A 23,857-nucleotide genomic window follows, 5' to 3' on the forward strand; every position below is an offset into this window, starting at 1 on the left:
CCCTGGACTTTTCCAATGTTATTCATTTTTTAATTTTTTTTAAATTTTTCCCCAAAGTGTGCTTTGTGGTATCAGATTATACAAAACATTACTTCAAATAGTGAGAACTAACAGGACAGAGGGGACAAAAGAACATTCTGGAAATCTTTTGTGTGTGTCGAAGGGAACACAACCATGTGTTCAGGATTCACTCCTGGTTGTACATTCAGAGATTGTGCCAATGGGCGTTGCCACAACTTTAAAATTAGTGGAAATTTCCAAAAGTTATTATGCTTCATGCTAGTTTATGCCAGCACAACTCCTCATCCTCCAAATTCAGTTCCCTGGACTTTTCCAATGTTATTCATTTTTTAATTTTTTTTAAATTTTTCCCCAAAGTGTGCTTTGTGGTATCAGATTATACAAAACATTACTTCAAATAGTGAGAACTAACAGGACAGAGGGGACAAAAGAACATTCTGGAAATCTTTTGTGTGTGTCGAAGGGAACACAACCATGTGTTCAGGATTCACTCCTGGTTGTACATTCAGAGATTGTGCCAATGGGCGTTGGGTAGCAGATGGAATGCTGGAGTCAGCTGTATGCAAGGCAAGTGCCACTCTACCCAATGTACTATTTATTGCTACAACCTCAAGAAAAGTCATTTTTTGCTGCACCCCAGGGATTGGGTATCCATCTGCCATGGATCTGAAGGGACATTCTCTGTAAGAAGGGGCACAGTCTCCAAGTACACAGAAAGGTCTCAAGTATGGCTGTTCTTTTGGCTTTAAAAAAGAAGCAAATGGGACTGGAGCGATTGCACAATGGGTAGGGTGTTTGCCTTGCATGAGGCTGGCCCAGTTTTGATCCCCAGCATCCCATATGGTCTCGAGAACCTACCAGGAGTAATTTCTGAGCACAGTGCCAAGAGTAACCCAAGTGCTGCTGGGAATGCCCCCCTCCCCTCCAAAAAAGAAGCAAATCTTTGTTAGTCAAAAGATGCTGCATTTAATGAAACCCCCAAAGACAGAAAAAGGAGATGGGAAACAATAACAGTCATCCAGAGAGGAGTTTCAGTCGTGGCACCTTCCCTCCCAGGTTCCACAGTCCAGCACTGAAGGTAAGGCCTCAGTAGGTGGTGGGCTGGATACACTGGTCTTAGGAGGCACTGCCAGAGGAGCAAATCGCAGAAGTTGTTTGATGGATCCCAGCTTGATAGATGTGCTTTGCACCCTGTCCTCTGCTGTGGGAGTCAAGAAATCAGCCCTAAGCAGCCTCACTTGGGTCCTGTCAGGCTGGACGCTCTTTCTTCCAATAGCAAAACACACTAAGAAAATTAAATCAATCCCTCCTGTCTCACTCCTTAACATTCCCTCAGTTCTTCTGCAAAGAGTATCACAAGGGTAACCAACCACCTGAGCTACCAGGATACAGTCTTAGAAGTTTTTTGGAGGTTAAGTACAAGAGAACAGCATAGCACAGACTTAGTTTAGGACTTTTTTTTTTGCATTTTTTTCTGGAAGGTGCTGGGAATTGAACCCAGGCCCTCCTTACATGCTAGGCAAATGCTCTAGACTGCTGAGCTACATCTCAGAGGTCCCAACACTGATTTAGTTTATGCTTGATTTTTCCTTCCCTCTTTCCACCTAGGCTCTCTTGCACCCACATGGACAGAACAGCACCATGTAACTCTAGGATTCAATATGTACTGGTATTCGCCAGCAGAAAAGAGGACGTTTTTTGTCATCAAGAAGTTTCCACTGCACCACCACATTTATCTGGAGAAAAAAGAAAAATGTGAGAAAATGAAATTAGCACTTCATCTCAACCCAGATTTGGATTAATTTTGAATCACAGATCCTTCACATTCTTTATATTTTTCTTTTTTTCCCCCCCAAATTCTGAATCCTAGATCTCAGTGTAAAAAACTGACAAGACATTCTTCATACTTCTCTCTCTCTCTCTCTTTTTTTTTTTGTGTCACACCCAGCAGCGATCAGGGGTTACTCCTGGCTCTGTGCTCAGAAATCACTCCTGGCAGGCTCAGGGCACCATATGGAATGCCGGGATTTGAACCACAGTCTGTCCTGGAAAGGCTGCATGCAAAGCAAACGCCCTACCACTCTACTATCTCTCAGGCCCCATACTCTTCTTCTTAACTGAATCTATCACACTAGGATGGGAAGAAGATATAGACAGTTATGTTGGAGTGAACCAAGCTACTACCTTGACTTGCTGTTAGCATCACCACCAGTACTGAGCTAGTTAAACTATCAAACATAATTTATACAGCTTTGGGGTGTGCCTATGTGTTGGTCTGGAAATTAAACCCAGGGCCTCACACATATCAGGCACATGTTCTATTGCTGAGTCTCATTCTCAGTCTATGAACCTTTATTTTCTTCTTATACCAATGGCACATGAATAAAATCTTACATAAAAAATGACTTTATATCCAAACAATTTCCATTTGTCAAATCTCCAGCCTTTCCCCACCTATAACCATAAGGGATAGTAAAAGCATAAGCATGTAAAAGTTTTTTGTTGTTTTGCTTTGGGGCCACACCCAGTAATACTCAGGGGTTACTCCTGGCTATGTGCTCAGAAATCGCTCCTGGCTGGGGGGACCATATGGGATGCCAGGGGATTGGACCACAGTCCATCCTAGGTTTACACGTAAGGCAAAAGCCCTACCACCTGTGCCACCGTTCTGGCCCCTGCATGTAGAAGTTAGATTCTTAGGTATAAAGAAACTTATTCATTAGCTGGAAATAGAAATATCAAATCAAAAAGAATGTCCAAAAGAAGTTTATGGCTGTATGAATGGTAGAAACAGGAAATCTGTGTAGCAACGAGATTCAGTTAACTTCCCCAAACTTTTTTGGACCATATGTTTCATTAGATATATCTGTCTTGACTTGTTTCACACATGCACTGAGTTATCCCTTCTAATTGCTTCTATTCTTTTTTTTTTTTTTTTTTTTTTTTTTTAGTTTTTGGGTCACACCCAGCAGCGCTCAGGGGTTTACTCCTGGCTCTGTGCTCCTGGCAAACTCGGGGGACCATATGGGATGCCGGATTCAAACTACTGTCTTTCTGCATGCAAGGCAAATGTCCTACCTCCATGCTATCTCTCCGGCCCCTATTCACCATTTCTTTTCTACGCCTTTATTAGGAACTTAAGCTGACTTAATATCAGCTGCTGCCTCCCTTCAGTACTCCAGTGTTTCTTCATAACGGAACATTTGAGTGAACTTGATAGCCCACTTTTCAAAATTTGATTCATAAGTTTTCCAAGACTAATACATATTAATTTCTGTTTCATTTTGTGCTTAAAAAGAGTTTAAGCTGCTTCTCAAACAAGCAAACAATAGCTGCCACAGACTAAAAGCACCTGCTATGTATCAGGTCTGTAGTCTCTATAGAAGCAAACAAGACTTGGAAATGCCTACTTTTATGTAGTTACTCTGCAAAATAACTACAAATCTGTAGTTTTAGAGTCTCTTAGGTGCAGAGTCCCTGTGCTAAAGACTCTTTAGCTACTTCTCAAATTATCTGCCACTTGGAGAAAACAGAAATGGGCAAGTTGGTCTTGAGTTCTAATTAATTTCTTTCCAAAATGCAGCTTATTTTATTTATTTATTTTTTTGTGAAGGGGAACCTCTTATCAAGGTTAAGAGGGAACCTCCCTCTTGTCAAGATTCCTTTACTTGCCTTCTTATCAAGGTTCCTATCTTCACTACAAGTCAATTTTAGAAGGCTTTATCTCACAAGCACAGGTTTTAGGCAGCAGTATAATAGGTGAGGTGGGAGTGTGGAAAAAGAAGAGTAGCTCTGGGAATTAAGAGACTTCTGTTAACAGACTGATGGAGAAGCCAGCATCTCCTAAAGATGGAGCTAAGATACTTTGAACTATCTGATACTTGCTAAAGATCCTTTTTTGCCGCTGTGCAATTTTTGGAGTCACAAGACCTGGCTTTGCACCTGTCACCTGAGTAGTGTCTGACCAATTATGGCCATACTGTGGAATATAAGGAACTTCAATTTCTTTAGTGTAAAGTTGGGCTACACCACCACCTAGAGTGGTCACAAGTGCAGATAATTGTGAAAGGATGGGATGAGCTCTTGAGAAATTCATCTTGAAGCAAAGTTACCGCATATGAGCAGTCAGGGGTGGAAGCACCTGACTGGCAATGTGTGCTTGGCCAATGCATGATGGCTCAGGACTTCTCAAGGTAAGACTGCTAGCCTGCTCTGAAAAAACCTCAAAGGTGGACACTGATTTGACCTCCTTGTGGTTGAAAACCCTTTTAGGCATCCATTTCCAGAACAGGGGGTTTCATCCGCATTAAAGATTTGATCTAGAGAGTAATATTCCTCTCCACAATCAGCTGGGCCAGTATTTCCAAAACTTTTCCAGCTGCCTTTGCATCTGCACTTGCAAAATTACTGCTCCCTTTCAGATTATGCAAGAAATAATGATTCTTGAATTGTTTAAACAATGATTGTTGACTTTTTAATGCCGAAAACTGGCCGAGTGGTTAAAAAACACTGCCTTAAACTACCCAGGAACTGCAGTAGAATTTTAGCCTCATAATGAGGTTCAGACCTTTCTGTATTTAAACACTATCTGTGTCATCACAGAATCCAGAGACTATCTTTAATTAAATTTTAGGCTCTTCAGAATTGACCTTTTGATACAAAGTGGCTTATCACATTTATAACTGTGTGTGTGTGTGTGTGTGTGTGTGTGTGTGTGTGCTCACATACACATGTGATGAAAAAGATTAAGCCAAGGCCTTGCATGCATAAGACAAGTGCTCTACTGCTAAGCTATACTCCCAGGCTCTTATCACTGTGGTTTTTGTTTGTTTGTCTGTTTTGCCATACCTGGCAGTGTTCAGGGGTTATTCGTGGCTCCGTGCTTAGAAATCACTCCTGGCAGAGGACTGGAGTGGTGATACAAGTGATAGGGCATTTGCCTTGCATGTGACTAACCTATTTAGGCTCTTTTCAAATTTTCGCCAGTCCTCTTTTTCTCAAGGCAATTGATCCTCTAAAAGCTTCCCTTGTTTGTGTTCTTACTCAAGAACAAAGCTCTGGTAGAAGGGGACATGCCTGATTTCCTACTTTACTTGCCCTGAATCACTTTGCTTCTATGTCAATCCCTCCCTTGGCTTCTTATACTGGCAACATCAGCAGTGGGACTGTGTATGCTTAGAGGCGATGGCCATGATGAACAAAAGTATTTGAGAGTCAATCAAGCACAGGGGAAAATGATACTATCAAGAGAAGCAATAAGCAAGATGAATGCAACAGTTAGGTCACTAAGCCCAGGTATTTAGTGACTACTATTATATATATGGTCTATTATTGATCAAAATGGCATGAGACACGGGATGCCTGTACTGTACATTAAAATGGCATCATTAGGTCCTGGTTAACCAGACAAAGAATAAAGGCGCACAATGAAAATGATCTGCTCTACCACTAACTCTCCAACTATCTTTCTTTACCTTATGTTCTGTATCTTCACCATGCGAATAAAGAACTTCTCCCATCTTTGCTTCTTGCCTCCCACCCCACCTCCGTAATCACATGGCCTACAAATCTCCTCCATGACAGCATCACTTACAGAGGGGTATTCTTTCTTCACTGGTAGCTTATTAAGGTAGCTGTAGGTATTGCCTTTTTGGATGGGGCAGCTAACTCCACTCTTACAACCATCTGGCTCAGGAATGGGAAAGGGAACTGGCATATCCATTATGATACCTGCCACCACAGCTGTGCAGTTTTGAGAATTCGTATCTGAGAGAAAAAAAAAAAGAGAGAATCAGAAAATGAAGGAAACAGCCATTTTCCAATTTCTAACTTAAAAAATTCAGACATATTCTCAAGCCATGGCATAACTATTATAGAATATCATAACATCTTACCTAAGTCCTACAGTCTATTTTTCCTTAGAGTTATGCTTCGTTCCTCTGCAAATGCTCAGAGCAAGCAGTCACTTTCATACTTGAAAAATGACTAACCGATGCCCCCCACTCCAAGTATAATAAAAGCAATCAGTAGGGATTGTTTTCTCTGCTCTGTCTTCCAGTATCTTAGGAAAATAGGAGCTACTTAGATAAATAATTCATCGAACAAAGTGACTGACTTGAGACAGTAAACTTTCTCTTTCCTATCTACAGCATAGGAAGGTGTAAAGAGAAAAACAGTAATGTATGAAGAGAGACTTTATCTTTCTTATCTATAGCACCTTCTGTCCAAGTGAACTGTGTTTTTTATTTTATTTTTTTGTTTTATTTTGTTTTGTTTTTGGTTTTTGGGCCACACCCGGCAGTGCTCAGGGGTTATTCCTGGCTGTCTGCTCAGAAATAGCTCCTGGCAGGCACAGGGGACCATATGGGACACCGGGATTCAAACCAAGCAACTTTGGTCCTGGATGGGCTGCTTGCAAGGCAAACGCCGCTGTGCTATCTCTCTGGGCCCTATTTTATTTTATTTTATTTTATTTTATTTTATTTCTTGGTTTTTGGGCCACACCTGATGATGCCCAGAGGTTACTCCTGTTGGCTCTGCGCTCAGAAATTACTCCTGGCAGACTCAGGGATCATGGGATGCTGGGTATTGAACCCAAGTGGGTTGAGTGCAAGGCAAACATCCTACCCACTGTGCTCAGTTTCTTTCTAGCTTTTTTGAGTTTTTTTTCTAGTATTGCTCTAGCCTCTGAAATGTGATTCTTAAGGAGTTTTAGTGGATGAAAGACTAGGAAGGTGGCTCAAGTCTTTGAGAGCGTATATCTTTTATGTGCAAGGTCCTGGGCTTGTTCTGGGCACTTAGGGTTCCTCCCACCCAACTGGTCTCCATAGCTATTGACAACAACAAAAGTTTTAGTAAATTGGTCTCTGGATTCTAAATTATCTTGCTTAAAGGATTTGATTAGAAGTGAAGAATAAAATTGGCAGCAATATGAAAAGAGGAGAAGAATAAGGAGTTTTTATAGACATGCCACAGGCAATAACAATAGTTAATAACATTAACTCTTTTAAATGGCATACAATTAGAAAGAAGTATATTTCTTAGTAACTTCTTCAGTTCATATAACAAGATGACCAGAATGGATAAATATAATAAGATTTAGTATCATGAGTCTTAGGCAATTCTGGAGATACATTCTTAGCTCTATTGTTGTTGTTTTGGTGGGAGTGACCCAGGCTGGATTCCTTAAGAAAGTAGTTTTTTGGTTTGAAACAAAAATAATTTTAGTACTGAAGGTTGTCTTTACATTAAAAATCTGAGATGAATGCTCAGGGCTGGTGCACATGCCTAATTTTTGGAGAGCTTTATCACTCAATAAAGAATAAAGAAAGCTTGGGGCCGGAGAGATAGTACAGTGGTGTTTGCCTTACAAGCAGCTGACCCAGGACCCAAGGTGGTTGGTTTGAATCCTGGCGTCTCATATGGTCCCCTGTGCCTGCCAGGAGCTATTTCTGAGCAGAGAGCCAGGAGTAACCCCTGAGCACTGCCGGGTGTGACGAGGAGGAGGAGGAGGAGGAGGAGGAGGAGGAGGAGGAAGAGGAGGAGGAGGAGGAGGAGGAGGAGGAGGAGGAGGAAGAGAAGGAGGAGGAAGAGGAGAAGGAGGAGGAGGAGGAGGAGGAGGAGGAGAAAGAAAGCTTTATTAAAAAAAAAAAATCTGAGATGAGGGGCCAGAGGTCTGTCTTGCACTAGCCTAGGACAGACCGAGGTTCGATCCCGTTGCATCCCATATAGTCCCCCAAGCCAGGAGTGATTTCTGAGCACATAGCCAAGAGTAACTCCTGAGCATGGCCCAAAAACAAAACAAAAAAATGAGATGAGAGCTAGAAAGATGGTACAGGGTTAATTAAGGGTTAATCCTTAAAAGGGTTAAGACATGCAGTTGATCCCAGTTCAAATCTCTAGTATCATACACAGTGCCCAAAGTAATGCCAGGAATAATCCCTGAGCAGAGCTAGGAATAAGCTTCACGCTCCACGAGGTATGAGAGTCAAAGACACGACATCCACCCCACCCACTAAAATAAAACGCAAATTTGCTGCAAGTATGAGAAAGGACTTTACGACATTGTATCTGACTATCTAGTTTCATGGGTTTAGGTTCTAGTTCATGAGGGAAGAACCCAAGGTAGAACCTTTCCTAGAAAGCAAGTTTTTCATTTGTCTAGATTTGCAGGAATCTGAAAGCAATGAAGTAGTACAAGAAGGCACAATACTTCTCCAAGCTGAAGAAACCAACTCAGGCTTCTTTACTTTCCTTTTCAGTTCCACTGGACTTCCTAGACCTTATAAAGAGGCAGGACTTAAACTCAACAGCTGGAAGATATATACTTCAAAATAATATTTTGAGGGCCCGGAGAGATAGCACAGCGGCGTTTGCCTTGCAAGCAGCCGATCCAGGACCAAAGGTGGTTGATTCGAATCCCGGTGTCCCATATGGTCCCCAGTGCCTGCCAGGAGCTATTTCTGAGCAGACAGCCAGGAGTAACCCCTGAGCACCACTGGGTATGGCCCAAAAACCAAAATAATAATAATAATAATTTGAAGTTGGAGAGATAGTACAGTGGTTAAGTCTCATGTCTTCCAAGTACTTAGTCAACCTAGGTTTGATCTCTGTATCACCAAAATGATACTTGAGCAATGAAGCAGGAGAAAGTCAACTATGACCCCATAAAACTCAAAAATAAATAATAAACTAAAACCCACAAAAATGAAAAACCAACCCAGCAACATTTTGAGAGTTTCAAAATCTATAGAAGTAGATTTTTTTTTTTTGGAGGCGCTCAGGCGCTACTCCTGGCAGGCTAATTGAATCAGCTTCGTGCAAGGCAAACCAAACCGCCCTACCTGCTGTGCTATCACTTCAGCCCGAGTGGGATCTTTTCTAAAACTGTAGTTTTTAGCTAAAAAGAATTCAGGCTCCCATAAAAACTTGCTGTATACCATGGGCCAAAATATGTCCGGAGAGGGTGGAGAAATAACACATCAATTCCTGGCATTCCATATGGTCCCCCGTGCCTGCTAGGGGCAATTTCTGAGTGAAGAGCCAGGAGTAACCTCTAAGCACCTCCGGGTATGACCCAAAAACAAAAACAAAACAGATCAGGAAAGCCCTTCTGCATTCTTTGACCTGTACACACATGGAAATTTCCCTTCTGGAGATTAGGCCATCAGGCCACTATAGACTTTAGGAAACAGGCATAAGGGGGTCCAAAAAGAGAAGAGCATCTAAAACACAAGAATCCAAGCTCTGAACCATGGAAATCTGGAGTACCACCCCCCCCCCCCCTTAAGCCCAAGGACCTGCTTTAAGATACATCTGAAAAGTCACTTGTACTCACTGCTGATGAAAGTAGTATTGATGCTGTAGGTCTCTCCTTTTTTCAGTATGCAGGGCCATTTAGGGCAAGGATCCACATGTAAGTCCTTTAGAAATCCAACCATCGGCTCTGCAAGAGAAAAAAAATGAATTGGTGCAGGAGAGAAAATGAGCCACCTTTCATGTCTACATTATTGTATTACCCCAAAGCAGACCAGCACCGGCCATAAAAGGGGTTCACCCCCCCTTTAAGAAAGTTCTTAACTGGGGCCGGAGAGATAGCATGGAGGTAAGGCATTTGCCTTTTATGCAGAAGGTCAAAAAAAAAAAAGTCCTTAATCAACTATTATTTATTGGCTGGTTGGAGGTATAAGCTACCTCTCCCCCACAGTGAGGTGGAGAGTGTGTGGAGGAGAGTCCATGGCAGTTTGAAGAGGCAGCTGGAGCAGTAATCTAACAGAACTGTTTCTACTCCTGGGTACTATTTTTCTCCCTGATTTTAACAGACCTTATGCTAGGTTGTATCTTTTTGGTTTCTGGGTCACACCCAGCAGCACTCAAGGGTTACTTCTGGCTCTACACTCAGAAATCGCTCCTGGCAGGCTTGGGGACCATATGGGATGGCAAGGATCGAACCACCATCCTTCTGCATGCAAGGCAAATGCGCTACCTCCATGCTATCTCTCCTGCCCCTAGGACTGTTTATCCTTTACCTTGTGTACCTTATCATGTAAGTAAATCCAGATTCCAACTTTGTTGTTTTTCGTTGCCAATTGTGACCCAGAAACCCCCCAAAAAAGGGCTTTAAGTATCTTGTCAGAGTCCTGCCTGCTTGGCCTCTGATGGACTCAGGCTACTCTACGTAATGGGAAGGCACTCTACTCAGAGACTTGGGTGCATTTATTCTCTGATGGCTTCTCTGGAACAGAGTTCAAAGTTGGAATCTGATAGCTGGAATGATAGCACAGTAGGTAGGGCAGGGTGTTTGCCTTGCATGCAGCCAATCAAAGTTGAAACCCCAGTATCCCATATGGTCTCTCAAGCCTGCCAGGAAAATATCTGAGTGAAGGGCCAGGAATAACTCCTGAACACCACTGGGTGTAGCCCAAAACACAACAACAACAACAAAGTTGGAATCTGTATTAACTTACATAATAATTTTGATTTGATTGTTTTTGGGACATAGCCTTGGCAGTGCTCAAGGCTTACTCCTGGCTCTGTGCTCCGGGATTATACCTGGTATAGTTTGGGAAATGAAATTTATGAGGAAGGAACCATTCTCTTAACCTGGAACAGAGGAATAAACCTAAACAGACCAAATTGCTTCCATCTCTGAAAAAGAAACTATACTGCATCTACTGTACTGTTGGGAATTCTTTTCCTTTATTTGTTATGTTCTTCGAGGCAAGAAAGCTACGGTATCTTATGGAGTCATGAAATATTTGGCTAGAGGGGCCGGGCGGTGGCGCTAGAGGTAAGGTGCCTGCCTTACCTGCGCTAGCCTTGGACGGACCGTGGTTCGATCCCCCGGCATCCCATATGGTCCCCCAAGCCAGGAGCGACTTCTGAGCACATAGCCAGGAGTAACCCCTGAGCGTCACCGGGTGTGGCCCAAAAACCAAAAACCAAAAAAAAAAAAAAAAAAAAAAAAAGAAATATTTGGCTAGAAAATTAAGTAGTATCTCAAATTGTGTGTGTGTTTCTGTGTGTGAAGCAAGGTAATTTTTTATAGAAAGATATGAGGAGAGAGAGCAAAGCAGATATATGTATTCAAGAGAGAACACAGGATTTTCCAGAGTGGAAATAAGGAAACAAAGAAACTTAGAGACAAACAAGTAAGGTACATTTTCAAGAAAATGGGAGAACACTAGGCTTAAAGAGTGGCAGCATCTCAAATCTTGACCAAATCATTAGGACACATATTTTCAAATTCGGTAGAGATCTAGGTCTTCAGAACTGAAATACAAGCTGAGGACCCAAATTAAACTCAACTCCCAATCAGGACACTTTTAGAAAGCAAAAGGAAGCAGAACTAATTGCATTAAAGGTGTATATTGTCATCTGTTCCCAGACAGTTCTTACCTGGTCTAAATCTCTCTCTTTCTCCATGCTGGGAATAATTTATTTGCAAATATCTCAAAGGTTGAGATAAAGGCCAGTCTTTGGAAGGAATTTGATAAAGAAATCTGACTAGCCAGGTTTTGTTTGTTTTTGTCTTGAGGCCACACCTGGCAGTGCTCAGGGGGTTACTCCTGGCTGTGCTCTCAGAAATCGCTCCTGGGTGCTGGAGTGATAGCACAGTAGTAAAGCATTTGCCTTGCCCGTGGCCAAGACAGGAAGGACCCTGATTTGATTCATCCCATATTAATATTCATATTCATCCCATAAGGTCTCAGAGCCTGCCAAGAGCCAAATTCTGAACGCAGAGCCAGGAGTAACCCCTGAGCGATGCTGGTATGACCCCAAAACAAAAACAAACAAATAAAAAAAAAAAAAAAAAGAAAGAAATCACTCCTGGCAATTATAAGCTCAGGGTACCAAATAGGATGCCAGGATCAAATCCGAGCCTGTTCCGGGTTGGCCATGTGCAAGGCAAATGCCTAACCACTGTGCTATCGCTCAGGTCCCTGACTAGCTGGTTTTTTGTTTTTTTTTTTTTTGGTTTTTGGGCCACACCCGTTGACGCTCAGGGGTTACTCCTGGCTATGCACTCAGAAGTTGCTCCTGGCTTGGGGGACCATATGGGACACCGGGGGATCGAACCGCGGTCCCTCCAAGGCTAGTGCAGGCAAGGCAGGCACCTTACCTCTTGCGCCACCGCCCGGCCCCTGACTAGCTGATTTTAAAAAGAAATCAATTTATGCAGCTGGCTGGAGAGATAGTACAAATGTAAAGGCACTTGCCTAGTAAGTGATTGTGGTCATAAATGGTTCAAGTTCTGGAACCATATATTATGGTCCCAGGCACCATTAAGAATGGCTTTTGAGGGGGCCGGAGAGATAGCATAGCGTTTGCCTTGCATGCAGAAGGTCAATGGTTCAAATTCTGGCATCCCATATGGTCCCCTGAGCCTGCCAGGAGCGATTTCTGAGCATAGTCAGGAGTAACCCCTGAGCGCTGCTGGGTGTGACCCAAAAACCAAAAAAAAAAAAAAAAAGGAATGGCTCTTGATCACAAAGCTAGGAATGGTCTCAAAATAAATTTGAGCTTTAGTGTGTATGTATGTCTAAGCTTTCAAGGTCCAAATTCTACCTATTCTTTTCAAGCCTGAGTTACATGTTCTGGTAAGACCTGAGTAAAATGTAGCCCTTATACCTTCTTCAAGCTTTTTGGTTGATAAGAGGCTCTTAGGCTTCTAAAGTCCACAAAACAAGCTTCTCAAAAATTTGCAAAAATTACAAAATGAATTTGACTGGTTCCATTTTTTATTTGAGAAAGTGAGGAAAGAATGAGAAATGAGTCACTGTAGGAGGAATGGGGTAGAAAGTGGACCTCAAAAGCCTTTTGATGTGGTCACTTGAGTTGTTACAGTATATTTCCCAATTCAAAAGCAAATTGAAAATATGTAAGTGAAACATTCTTTTCCTTAAGATGTTCTTCCCATAGGCACATTGGCTCTTTTCAAATGAGTAGGGCAATTCCAGGATTTATAGTTCTTTACCCCTCCTTATGGTTTTACCACTAAAATCCAAAGTAGCCCACCCATCCCCATTTCTTTTCTACTGCTTCCTAATCCTGAGATCTTGGGCCAGTCAGTTTATGCACTTATATTCTCATCTATAAAAGACTACATGAATTGGGGCTGGAGAGACAGCACAGGGACAAGGCGTTTGCCTTGCATGCGGCTGACCCAGGATGAACCTGGGTTCGATTCCCAGCATCCCATATGATCCCCCTAGCCTTCCAGGAGCGATTTCTGAGTGCAGAGTCAGGAGTAGCATGAGTCGCTGGGTATGGCCCCCTTCCCCCCAAAAAAAGATTACATGAATTTACAAAGTTAACTGCTACTAAGTTAAACAAACATAAAGAAAGGCAATAATCTAGGTGTTAACAGCAGATTTTCAAGTACCACACTCATAGTTCAATAATACAGTGGTTTTAAATTTTTTTCTCCTTGGGGACACTCCTAATGGGGCACAGAGAACCATGCTGTGCTGAAAGAAACCCAGGGCTCCTTTTTGAGCTATCTCAGTAGAAGGTCAGCAGTGTTTCTTCCTTAATCACTTCTGACCCTTAATCCCAGTTTTGTTTTTGCCTCAGCAAAAATTTTCATCACATAGTGTAAAATTTTCAACTTTATTTAAAAAAAAATTGCTGGGGGCTGGAAAGATAGCACAGTGATAAGGTGTTTGCCTTGCCTGTGGCCAGCCCAGGACAGACCAGGTGGTTTGAATCCCGGCATCCCATATGGTCCCCCGAGGCTGTCAGGAGTGATTTTTCAGTGCAGAGCCAGGAGTAACCCTTGGGCGCTGCCTGGGGAGACCCAAAAATCAAAATAAATAAATGAAAATAAAATGTTGGTTTGGGGGCTTACTTCTGGCTCTGCACTCAGGGATTACTCCTAGGGGGCTGGAGGGTGAAAGGGCCCTATGTTGTGCCACAGATAGAACCTCGGCTAGTGGTGTGTATGGCAAGCAAGCTACCCAATGTACTATCTCTCCGGCTCTCTAGCATTTATTTTTGCAACAAATAATTTCTGCCCAAGTTACAATGACCTGGGTATTTACTGGATATAAAGGGTCCACTTATTCTGTTGCCACTCAACTGCGTGTTTTACATCTTTGGCATTCACTGACCTCCACGTTCCCTTTCTGCTCATTCATTTTACAAAAATCAGTTCCATCTTTTCCTGATCCGCACACCTGTCCACTTCGAGAAAGTTCCGCTCAAACATTTAAATTTCTGTAGATCTGAGTGCACTTGGAATTTCTACGCCCGCTTCCTCCATGCCCTCCCCATCTATTTTCTATTTCCTTAAAAAACAGGTTTTAAAGAGCCGTGCAAAGGAACTTGTGAGCAACAAACTTCCTGGAAGAAAACTGATGAAGGAAAATTTGCCACCAACCAGAGCCCGGCAGTCAATTCAAAAAGGACTTGTCCGAAAAGATAAACAAGAGTGGGGGTGGAAGACATAGCAGAGGGTTTTTTTGGCTTGCATGCGGCCAACCCGTGAGGGACCCGGTTCGATTCCCGACATCCCATAGGATCCCCCAATCTTTCAAGGGGCGATTTCTGAGTGCAGTCAGGAGTAGCCCTTGCGCACCGCTGGGTGTGACCCAAAACAATCCAATCAATCAATAAAGTCTAAAACAAAACAAAACAACAAGAGTGATGGGGAAGAGCTCATCCCAATCACTAAGGCTTCCAGAGCAGTAAGTCTACGCTTGCCCACAACCCGGCGCTGTTTCATTCCCCAAACTTTTTTGCTAAGGAAACTTTGCACACAAATAAACAAGATTTGCTTCCAGGAGCATCCCTGAGCCCAGGAAAGAAAGAGTTGCAAGGGAGTTGGTGACCCCAGGGGCCTTCGAATTGGATTTGGGATTGGATTACCTGCTATTGAGGGACCCCACCCCCAAAAACCTCGTCCTGGGGATCCCCTAGAAAGCGATGCTGTCAGCTGGTCCAGGGCTTACCGGTGCAGTTGGCATACTTGACGGGCTCGGCTCGAGCGCAGGCAAAGAGCCCCAGGAGCAGGACAGGCCAGGCCAGTGAGTGCATGGTGGCTGCGAATGAGACAGACCCGGGAAGTCTGGGGTCACGGGATAAATCTGACCGGAAAGCCTGGGCGGAGCCCAGTCAGGCGACCGGTCGTCTGCAACCAGAGCCGAGACCCGCCCTCGATCCACCTCCGAGCCGAGCGAGTTCGGGCCAGACGAATCCCAACTTGGCCAAAGTCAGGGAAGAAGATGCGATTGCAAAACCATCTTTTGCCCCAGGGGCTTGCCCGGTCAGGCGTTTTGCCTCAGCTTGTTCCTCTTCCGCCATGGGCGCCGTGGGCGGATAGCCAATCAAACGCCTTCTTTTTCTGCCGCGTCCAATAGGAGTACTCTGGGGCGGGACTAAGTTGCCCTGCGGATGCTTATTGGTTGGGACTGTGAAGCCGAAATGGGCGGGGCTTAGGGGAGGAAGAAAGATGGCGGCCCCTGTCCGGGCACTGGGCTTTACGGCTGCGGCCCTAAGAGCGGTCGCCCCCTGGTCCAAGGCCAGGTACCGAGGCATCTGGGTTTTTTTTTTAGGGTTCTACACCTCCAGGACCGAGGGGGGAAACTGGAAGCCCAAGGGGGAAGTGAGGGGTTGGGGTTAGGGCTGGCCAGGTTAGGATCTGTGAGGTTTGGCTTGAGGCTTGAGGCTTTCTTTAGTGGGGGGTCGCCAGGTGAGCTCTTGCACTCCGAATTCATGCATCTTCCTTGCTCTGCAGGTTCTTGGCGGCTTCCACGGGACCGCCAGCACCCCGGGAGTCGTTGTCCTCCAACCCCCAAGCTGATGAAGGGCGGATACACCTCACTGAAAGCTGTGTCCAGGTAGGCCTCTGGATAGGAATTTGGGGGGTTGGCAATGCCACTGGGGGCACCCTAAGCTGGTCCCCCACTCACTTTCCTCCCCTTCATTCGGCATTTCTGATCCCACATTTCAGAGGCTCCTGGAAATCACCGAAGGGTCAGAATTTCTTCGTCTTGAGGTGGAGGGAGGTGGATGCTCCGGGTTCCAGTACAAGTTTTCCCTGGATACAGTTGTCAATCCGGACGACAGGCAAGGAAGGAGGCAAGGGAGGGTGCGGAGAAAGGGGATAAAGCTCTGAAGTTTAGGGTGTCCTTTTTGAGGGGAGGCTTGTTTTTATTTGGGGATATACCTGGTGGTTGCTCAGGCATTACTCCCAATGCTTTGTTCAGGAATGGAGTGGTAGTGTAGTGATGGGGATTAGTGGGGGGCTCTGTGGTGCCAGGGATAGGGCCTGGGGTCTTCAACATTGCAAAGCCTGCACTGAGTCCATTCAGCTGCTTTTTTGACCCCCTGAACATGTATTCCATATTGACAAGGCTTATTAAGGACACCCTGTCTCCCCTCATTCCAGTCCCTTGCAGTCTGTCTGGATGTGGATTCCCATTAGTGCTCAGGAGGAATAAGCCCCATGTTCTTTATGCACAGTTTGGGCCAAGGGGAGGAGGCTTTGGTGTTTATGATACTCATTGCTGCCTTCCTCCTGTCTTTCCAGGGTGTTTGAACAGGGTGGGGCCCGAGTGGTGGTTGACTCTGATAGCCTGGCTTTCGTCAAAGGGGCCCAGGTGGACTTCAGCCAAGAACTGATCCGAAGTTCCTTTCAAGTTTTGAACAACCCTCAGGCTCAGCAAGGCTGTTCCTGTGGCTCATCCTTCTCGCTCAAGCTTTGATACCATGACAGGTGGCCCCCAGTGGAACCAAATTGAGGAGACTAGTTAGTAGAATTCTGGAGGTCGCCTTCCAATCATGTCCCTCTTGATTTTTTTTTTTTCTTCTTCAGTATAGGGACGTTGTGTTATTGCCACTTTTCTTTTCAGGTTGTGATCCACTAACACTTGACTTTAGTAAGTACCCTCAATTCTGAGGCATGTAGATGCAAGTCTCTTAGATCCACTAGCAGGTTGAGACCATTTTGATCTGTTTCTAGAGTTTGGAGTTACTTCTCTGACCTTCAGAGTTATTTGTGTGTTTAATATATATTACATATATATTTGTGTGTATAATATATATTACATATATATTATATATATTTATGTGTGCATAAAGCAGCATTTTAAAGAAAGACCTTGGTGTGTTTTGGATTAGGGTCACAGATGGTGTGGATACTGGTTATTCTAGGAGGAATAACTTGATTATTATTTTCCTGCTTTAAGGAACGTAAATGAATTAATCTGTTTAATTTCTCTCTTCCTGAATATGCCTGTTGATTTATCCTCTTTTTTTTTTTTTTTTTTTTTTTGCCTTTGCATCTATTCTCCATTATTTGGTAAAGCATATACAATTTTTTCATACATTTATGTGAGGTGATTTTACACATGAATTTGTTAGATTGACAAAAACTGTAATATGGTACCCAGAAAGCTCCATGAATATCTGAATAATTTGAAAAATAGCCCCATTATTCATATAGTCCTTTTAAAATTCTGTGATCATATAGGAACTGGATCTTTTTAGGATATGTTGTTTCTCCTCTCTTATAGTGCACACTAATTCCTGTTCTATACATAACAGGAATTGGTTCCTTTGTTAGTACAGAACACTGATTCCCAAAGAAAGATACTGGGGTGGGGGGCAGGCAGTTAGTAGACGGGGGCATTTACAGAATTCCTTGTTGACTTCTCAGGGGATATTACTGAGTGATTATTCCCCACCTGTAGATCAAATAAACTTGGGAACCTCTGATCTAAATAATAGATCCTTACAGATTTTTATTTAGGTTGGGTTAAAGTATAAGATAGAAATCTAGATGGAATGTAGGATTTTCAATAAAATCTGAATTTCAGATAAACATATTTTAGTGTATTTTACAAATATTGCATAAGATGTGAAAAGTTGTTGTTTATCTAAGATTCAAATTTAACCAGGTAGTTAGTATTTTTATATTGATGTCAGGTCTAGAAGCCCTACTTTAGGTTTTTGCTTTTGGGCCAAACCCAGCGGTACCTGGAGCTACTTCTGGATTAATTATCTGGGGTGACCATAACGGTTCCATGTGGTGCCACGGATGAAACTCAGATCTGCATTCTAATTCTTGGAACTATTTCTCCAGCCAAAAGAGCTTTGTAAATTGTAGGTTTCAGTGAATTTTAAACTATTTGTTTGGGCATGACAATTAGGCTACAGAGCCAAACATAGTTATGCTTTGAGTATTACAGCACCAGGAAAACCAGAACTATATGGACAGTTGAAAATGGCAAGGCCACTAGAAGACAAATGATCTGTGAATGCTAATGTTAGGAAAACCATCACCAATTTGATTCTGAAAAAAATATCGGTTAAATTTCTCTTTGCCTAGATCTTCAAAGGATGTCTCAACAAAAAAAATTGCATTTCAGGGGCCAGACGATAGCGCAGTGGTAGGGCATTTGCCTTGTACGCAGCTGACCCAGGATGGACCTGGACCTCGGTTCAGTCCCCTGGTGTCCCATATGGTCCCCAAGCCAGAAGCAATTTCTGAGCATATAGCCTGGAGTAACCCCTGAGCATCACTGGGTGTGGCCCAAAAAACAAACAAAAAACTTGCATTTCAGGACTAGAAATTCAGTATTGAAACATTGTTAGACTGAATTGGAATTAAAGTCATTGGAATTAAAGACATAAAATACATATACATATATATATATACATATACATATATATATATATCACTAAGAAAAATAAAGTATCTAGGACAGAATTTTCCTTACTTTTTTAACATGGTACTTAGAGGAAATAACTAGTTGTGTGTACAGTGTGTACAAAGAGAAAAAGCTAAGAGGGACTCTTAGTTCCTGAGCAAACTTCTTAGCAGGTTCCCAGAAGTGGCAGAAAACACCACTTGTAACTTTAGACACCTAAAGTGACTTAACACAGGGGACTGTTAAGATTTTTATTCTCTCTAAAAGGGGATTTTGCAATGTAATCATAATATTAGAACCTATTTTTTCAGGCTCTCTTTGTTGGTTATTTGTTGATTTTTGTGATTTAAAAAATCTGAACATCAGGGCCGGAGCAATAGCACAGCAGTAGGGCATTTGCCTTGCATACAGACAACCTGGGACAGACCTGGGTTCAATCACCGGCATCTCATATTGTCCCCCAAGCCTGCCAGGAGCGATTTCTGAGTGCAGAGCCAGTAGTAACCCCTGGGCATTGCCAGGTGTGGCCCTAAAACCAACCAAACAAACAAACTCTGAGCATCAGAGGTACAATAGCTTTTGATGCTAAGTCATTAAAATTGAGCTTCCTTAACCCATTCCTTGACTTATTAAATTGCAATAGGCAAGACATAGGTTTTCTTACATTCCTATGCATACGTAATGACTGTTGGTCAGAATTTTGTGTTTAGCTTTGGAAGATATCATCCTTCAATGGAGAAAGCTTCATAAGGAAACTTGAACTGGTAACAAGTTTCTGTTTGCAGACCCGTGACTTTTTTAGGAACTCATTTGGTGGGCATGATAGCATCCTGCTATAGTGGAACTATAGGCAACTTTTTATTTTTGTTTGTTTTTTGGGGCCACACCCGGTGATGTTTGGGTTACTCCTGGCTATGTTCTCAGAAATCACTCCTGGCTCGGGGGACCATATGGGACGCTGGGGATCGAGCCAAAGTCCTTCCTGGATCAGCCTAATGCAAGACAAACATCCTACCTCTGCGCTATCACTCCGGCTGAGTTAGGATTTTCTTTGCTTTCTTTTTTTTTTTTTTTTTTTTTTTGGTTTTGGGCCACACCCAGCGGTGCTCAGGGGTTACTCCTGGCTGTCTGCTCAGAAATAGCTCCTGGCAGGCACAGGGGACCATATGGGACACCGGGATTCGAACCAACCACCTTTTGGTCCTGGATCGGCTGCTTGCAAGGCAAACGCCGCTGTGCTATCTCTCTGGGCCCGGGTTAGGATTTTCTTAAGCCTGTCTGCTTAGAGCCCTGAGAAACCATAAAATCCAGCAGACATTTTCTTTTCCTTTTTTTTTTTTTTTTTTTTCTTTTTGGGCCACACCCTGTGATGCTCAGGGTTTACTCCTGAGCATGTGCTCAGAAATCGACCCTGGCTCAGTGAACCATATGGGATGCCAGGGATTGAACCAAGGTCAGTCCTGAATCAGCCGTGTGCGAGGCAAATGCCCTACTGCCTTGCTATCACTCCGGCCCCCCAGCAGACATTTTCATGAATGTTGTTCACTGCAGATTCATTTAGGAAAACTTTATACTCTTTAGTATGGATTGAAAAGCAAATTGTCTTCCGATAACTTACAGAGAAGGTTATTAAGGTACTAATTGCTGCAAGAATTGATTTTCTAATTATGGGAGGGGATGTACACATTCCTGGCATGCCTCGGAGTACTAAGAATCGATTCCTGGGGCCGGGCGGTGGCGCTGGAGGTAAGGTGCCTGCCTTACCTGCGCTAGCCTAAGGAGACGGACCGCGGTTCGATCCCCCGGCGTCCCATATGGTCCCCCAAGCCAGGAGCGACTTCTGAGCGCATAGCCAGGAGTAACCCCTGAGCGTTACCGGGTGTGGCCCAAAAACCAAAAAAAAAAAAAAAAAAAAAAAAAAAGAATCGATTCCTGGTGATGCTCAGGAGACCATGTACAACTAGGAATCAAACCCAGTTCTTCTATATGTTAATACAGTTCTGTATTCAGTCTGTTGAGCTATCTCACTGGCCCACAGGATCAATATTTAACTTCAGTTTTGTTTTGGGGCCACACCCGGTGGTGCTCAGTTTATTCCTAACTTAAATTTATTGCCTGCCTGATGCCAGGCAAGTGCCTTACCCACTGTACTTCCAGGTCTTTGATATTTAACTTTTTATGTATCATAGTGAGTGCCTACAGCAGCATGTTCCACCTTTGTTGTAGGTGAGAACTCCCTGAGGCTTGGTTTTCTCAAAAAGATTTTTACCATTTTCTGGCATTAAACTAATCTGTGAACTAATTTATTGCTCAGAGAAGTCTGTAAATCATGTCTGTCTACCCTTAGACTTGTTCTGTGGGACTCATAACTGAGTAAGAGATTAGGAAATAAACAGATGTAAAAAGAGATTAGGAAGAATTGCTATTGTAGATTCCATGTTGACATACTCATTTGCCTAATTGTGACAATTGAGCATTGTTCTTTTGGTCTTTCTTGTATCGTTTCCCCTGTAAGGGTCCAAATTAGCAGGTGCATCTTGAATAGAGCATCGGTCAGTGCTGGTTGTGGTGGTGTGAACCCTCTTTAAAACTTGGCCAAGTTGGGCCCGGAGATAGCACAGCGGCGTTTGCCTTGCAAGCAGCTGATCCAGGACCAAAGGTGGTTGGTTCGAATCCCGGTGTCCCATATGGTCCCCTGTGCCTGCCAGGAGCTATTTTTGAGCAGACAGCCAGGAGTAACCCCTGAGCAACGCCGGGTGTGGCCCCCCCCAAAAAAAAAAAAACTTGGCCAAGTTGAGGTCATGCAGCTGCAATCGGGCCCTCATGAGTCATTCCAGCATCAAGCTGGTTTCTCTGGTTTTCTCAAAAGTAGGAAGCACCTCTACCTTCCTAGAACTGTCATTGATAATTATGCTGACAGTTTTGAATTTATTGCTGTCTTTCTCCACAGAAGTGCCACAGGATGTTTACTCTGAGGCCAGAGCAACAGTGATTGCATGCTTGCTTTATATGTGGCCAAGCTGGGATCAATCCTTGGCACCATATATAATACCCTGTACCCCACCAGGAGTGATCCCTGAGTTGCAGAGCCAGAAATAAGTTCTGTGCAGCACCAAGTGTGAACATCCCCCCCCCCAAATATATGTAGTCAGATAGATTAAAGAGAAGTACCATATAAGCAGACTATGGCCAGCAACTGTATTTAAAAATATTTTATTTTTTGAATAGGTAATATATATGGTACACAATTCAAAGAGACAAAAAAGGGGATACAACAGAGTCTCCCTGCCACCTCCCCACAAGCCACCATTGTTTCTAAGATAATGCCACTGATATGCAAGCAACACATACGAGACTATTCAGCACAGCATTATTTATAACAGCAAAAAAAAAAAAAAAAAAAAAGACTGAAAACAGCCATTAGTAGGGGACTGGTGAAATAAATTACGGTTTTCCATTCAAGGGGATCACATACAGTTATAAAATAGAACAAGACAGCTCTTTATGTGCAAGCATGAAGTGTATAGAGCAAAGTGCAGGAGAGCATGTGTGATATGTCATATGTTCTTTTAATACAAAGAAATATATGTGCTTGTATGAAATAGGGAGATTGGGAAGAGGGGTTGTGGAAATTGCATTTAAGAATGCCAGCCGGGATATTAGGGTATGGTTAGGAATTCTCTGGAATGTGGGGTGTAAAGTGGAGTGGTTTGCAGATATCCAATTAGCTTTCCCATCTTTTGACAAATAGCAGCATATTTCACTTTGTTAGACAGCCTTCCTATCCCCTTACTCTGTTTTTGATAGCTAGGACTATTCTTTTTATGTGTTTTTAGGGTTTAGTAATTGAGTGTTTTTAATTTTTTGCTAGTCAAAATAATGCTGTAATAACCATATTTATGTCATTTCACATGCAGTGAGACTATATTGGGGGGGGTTAAATTTTTTGTTTGTTTGTTTTTCGGGCCACACCCGTTTGATGCTCAGGGGTTACTCCTGGCTAAGCACTCAGCACTAAGCTTGGGGGGACCATATGGGACGCCGGGGGATCGAACCGAGGTCCTTCCTTGGCTAGCGCTTGCAAGGCAGACACCTCTAGCGCCACCTTGCTGGCCCCTAGGGTTAAATTTCTAAAAATACAATTACTGAATCAAAGAGTAAATGCTTTTATAATTTTGAAAGACATTGCTTAAAATAAAGTCATCAGAAGTTGGATGTTTATATCCTTGACGGTACATAAAACAATGCGAGTTTCCCCACATGCTTTGATAAGTGCTGTACCACTGAGCTGTATTATATTTTTCAGCCCCTCAACAAGGATTCTTTTTTTTTTTTTTTTTTTTTTTTGGTTTTTGGGCCACACCCGGTAATGCTCAGGGGGTTACTCCTGGCTATGCGCTCAGAAGTTGCTCCTGGCTTGGGGGACCATATGGGACACCGGGGGATCGAACCGTGGTCCATCCAAGGCTAGCGCAGGCAAGGCTGGCACCTTACCTCTAGCGCCACCGCCCGGCCCCTCAACAAGGATTCTTAACTAGTTTTTATTTTGTCAGTCTGACAGTATCTTGAATGTGATCTTTGACTTGCATTTTTTTAATTAGGAAGAAAGGCCAGAATATTTTTATATGTTTAAGAACTATATATTTTTGTCTCAACATGCATGATCTATAGCAAATTATTAAGGCCTCATGTGTGTCAGTTTTCTCACTTCCATTGTATAAATTGGGAATAAATATAGTAGGTAGGATTGGTGGATGCTTAAATGAGACTTATGTGCAGCACTCAACACAGTGTCTGACCCACAGTAGGCCTTCAGTAAATATCTTATGGTGGTTTGCAGTCTGCAGCAGGTAGGACAGATGAAATCAGGGGCCAGAGCAATGGTACAGCGGTAGAGCATTTGCCTTGCATACAGATGACCTGAGAGGGACCCGGGTTCAATCCCCGGTATCCCTTATGGTCCCCTGAGCCTGCCAGGAGTGATTTCTGAGCTCAGAGTGAGGAGTAATTGCTGAGTGTCGTTGGCCCAAAAACAAAACAAACAAAAAAAGTAGAGATGAAAGTATTACCACTTTCATATCACCCTATCACACCCAACCTTAGGGCACCTTTTTCATTTACATGGCCGTTTATCAGAAAAAGGCAAAGTGTTCCCTTGAGCCCGTAGTCATAGGAACTTAGGA

General features: G+C 43.2%; 2 protein-coding genes across 2 annotated transcripts; one reads left to right on the top strand and one right to left on the bottom strand.

Moving 5' to 3' along the window:
- Nucleotides 1-963: 963 nt before the first annotated feature.
- Nucleotides 964-15,279, bottom strand: NPC2 (NPC intracellular cholesterol transporter 2). The gene is made up of 4 exons (XM_049770515.1): nt 14,973-15,279; nt 9,359-9,466; nt 5,615-5,787; nt 964-1,757 (listed from the first exon to the last, which is right to left on the bottom strand). Exons 1-4 carry the CDS (start codon nt 15,055-15,057, stop codon nt 1,671-1,673), a joined length of 453 nt encoding a protein of 150 aa, XP_049626472.1. The 5' UTR covers nt 15,058-15,279; the 3' UTR covers nt 964-1,670.
- A 187-nt stretch (nt 15,280-15,466) lies between these two features.
- ISCA2 (iron-sulfur cluster assembly 2) lies at nt 15,467-17,119 on the top strand. The gene is made up of 4 exons (XM_049770552.1): nt 15,467-15,546; nt 15,758-15,860; nt 15,974-16,089; nt 16,553-17,119. The coding sequence occupies exons 1-4, from the start codon at nt 15,473-15,475 to the stop codon at nt 16,725-16,727; spliced, it is 468 nt and encodes a 155-aa protein (XP_049626509.1). The 5' UTR covers nt 15,467-15,472; the 3' UTR covers nt 16,728-17,119.
- Nucleotides 17,120-23,857: the final 6,738 nt, after the last annotated feature.

The sequence above is a fragment of the Suncus etruscus genome, chromosome 3, assembly GCF_024139225.1.
Source record: "Suncus etruscus isolate mSunEtr1 chromosome 3, mSunEtr1.pri.cur, whole genome shotgun sequence".
NCBI classification, from domain to species: Eukaryota; Metazoa; Chordata; class Mammalia; order Eulipotyphla; family Soricidae; genus Suncus; species Suncus etruscus.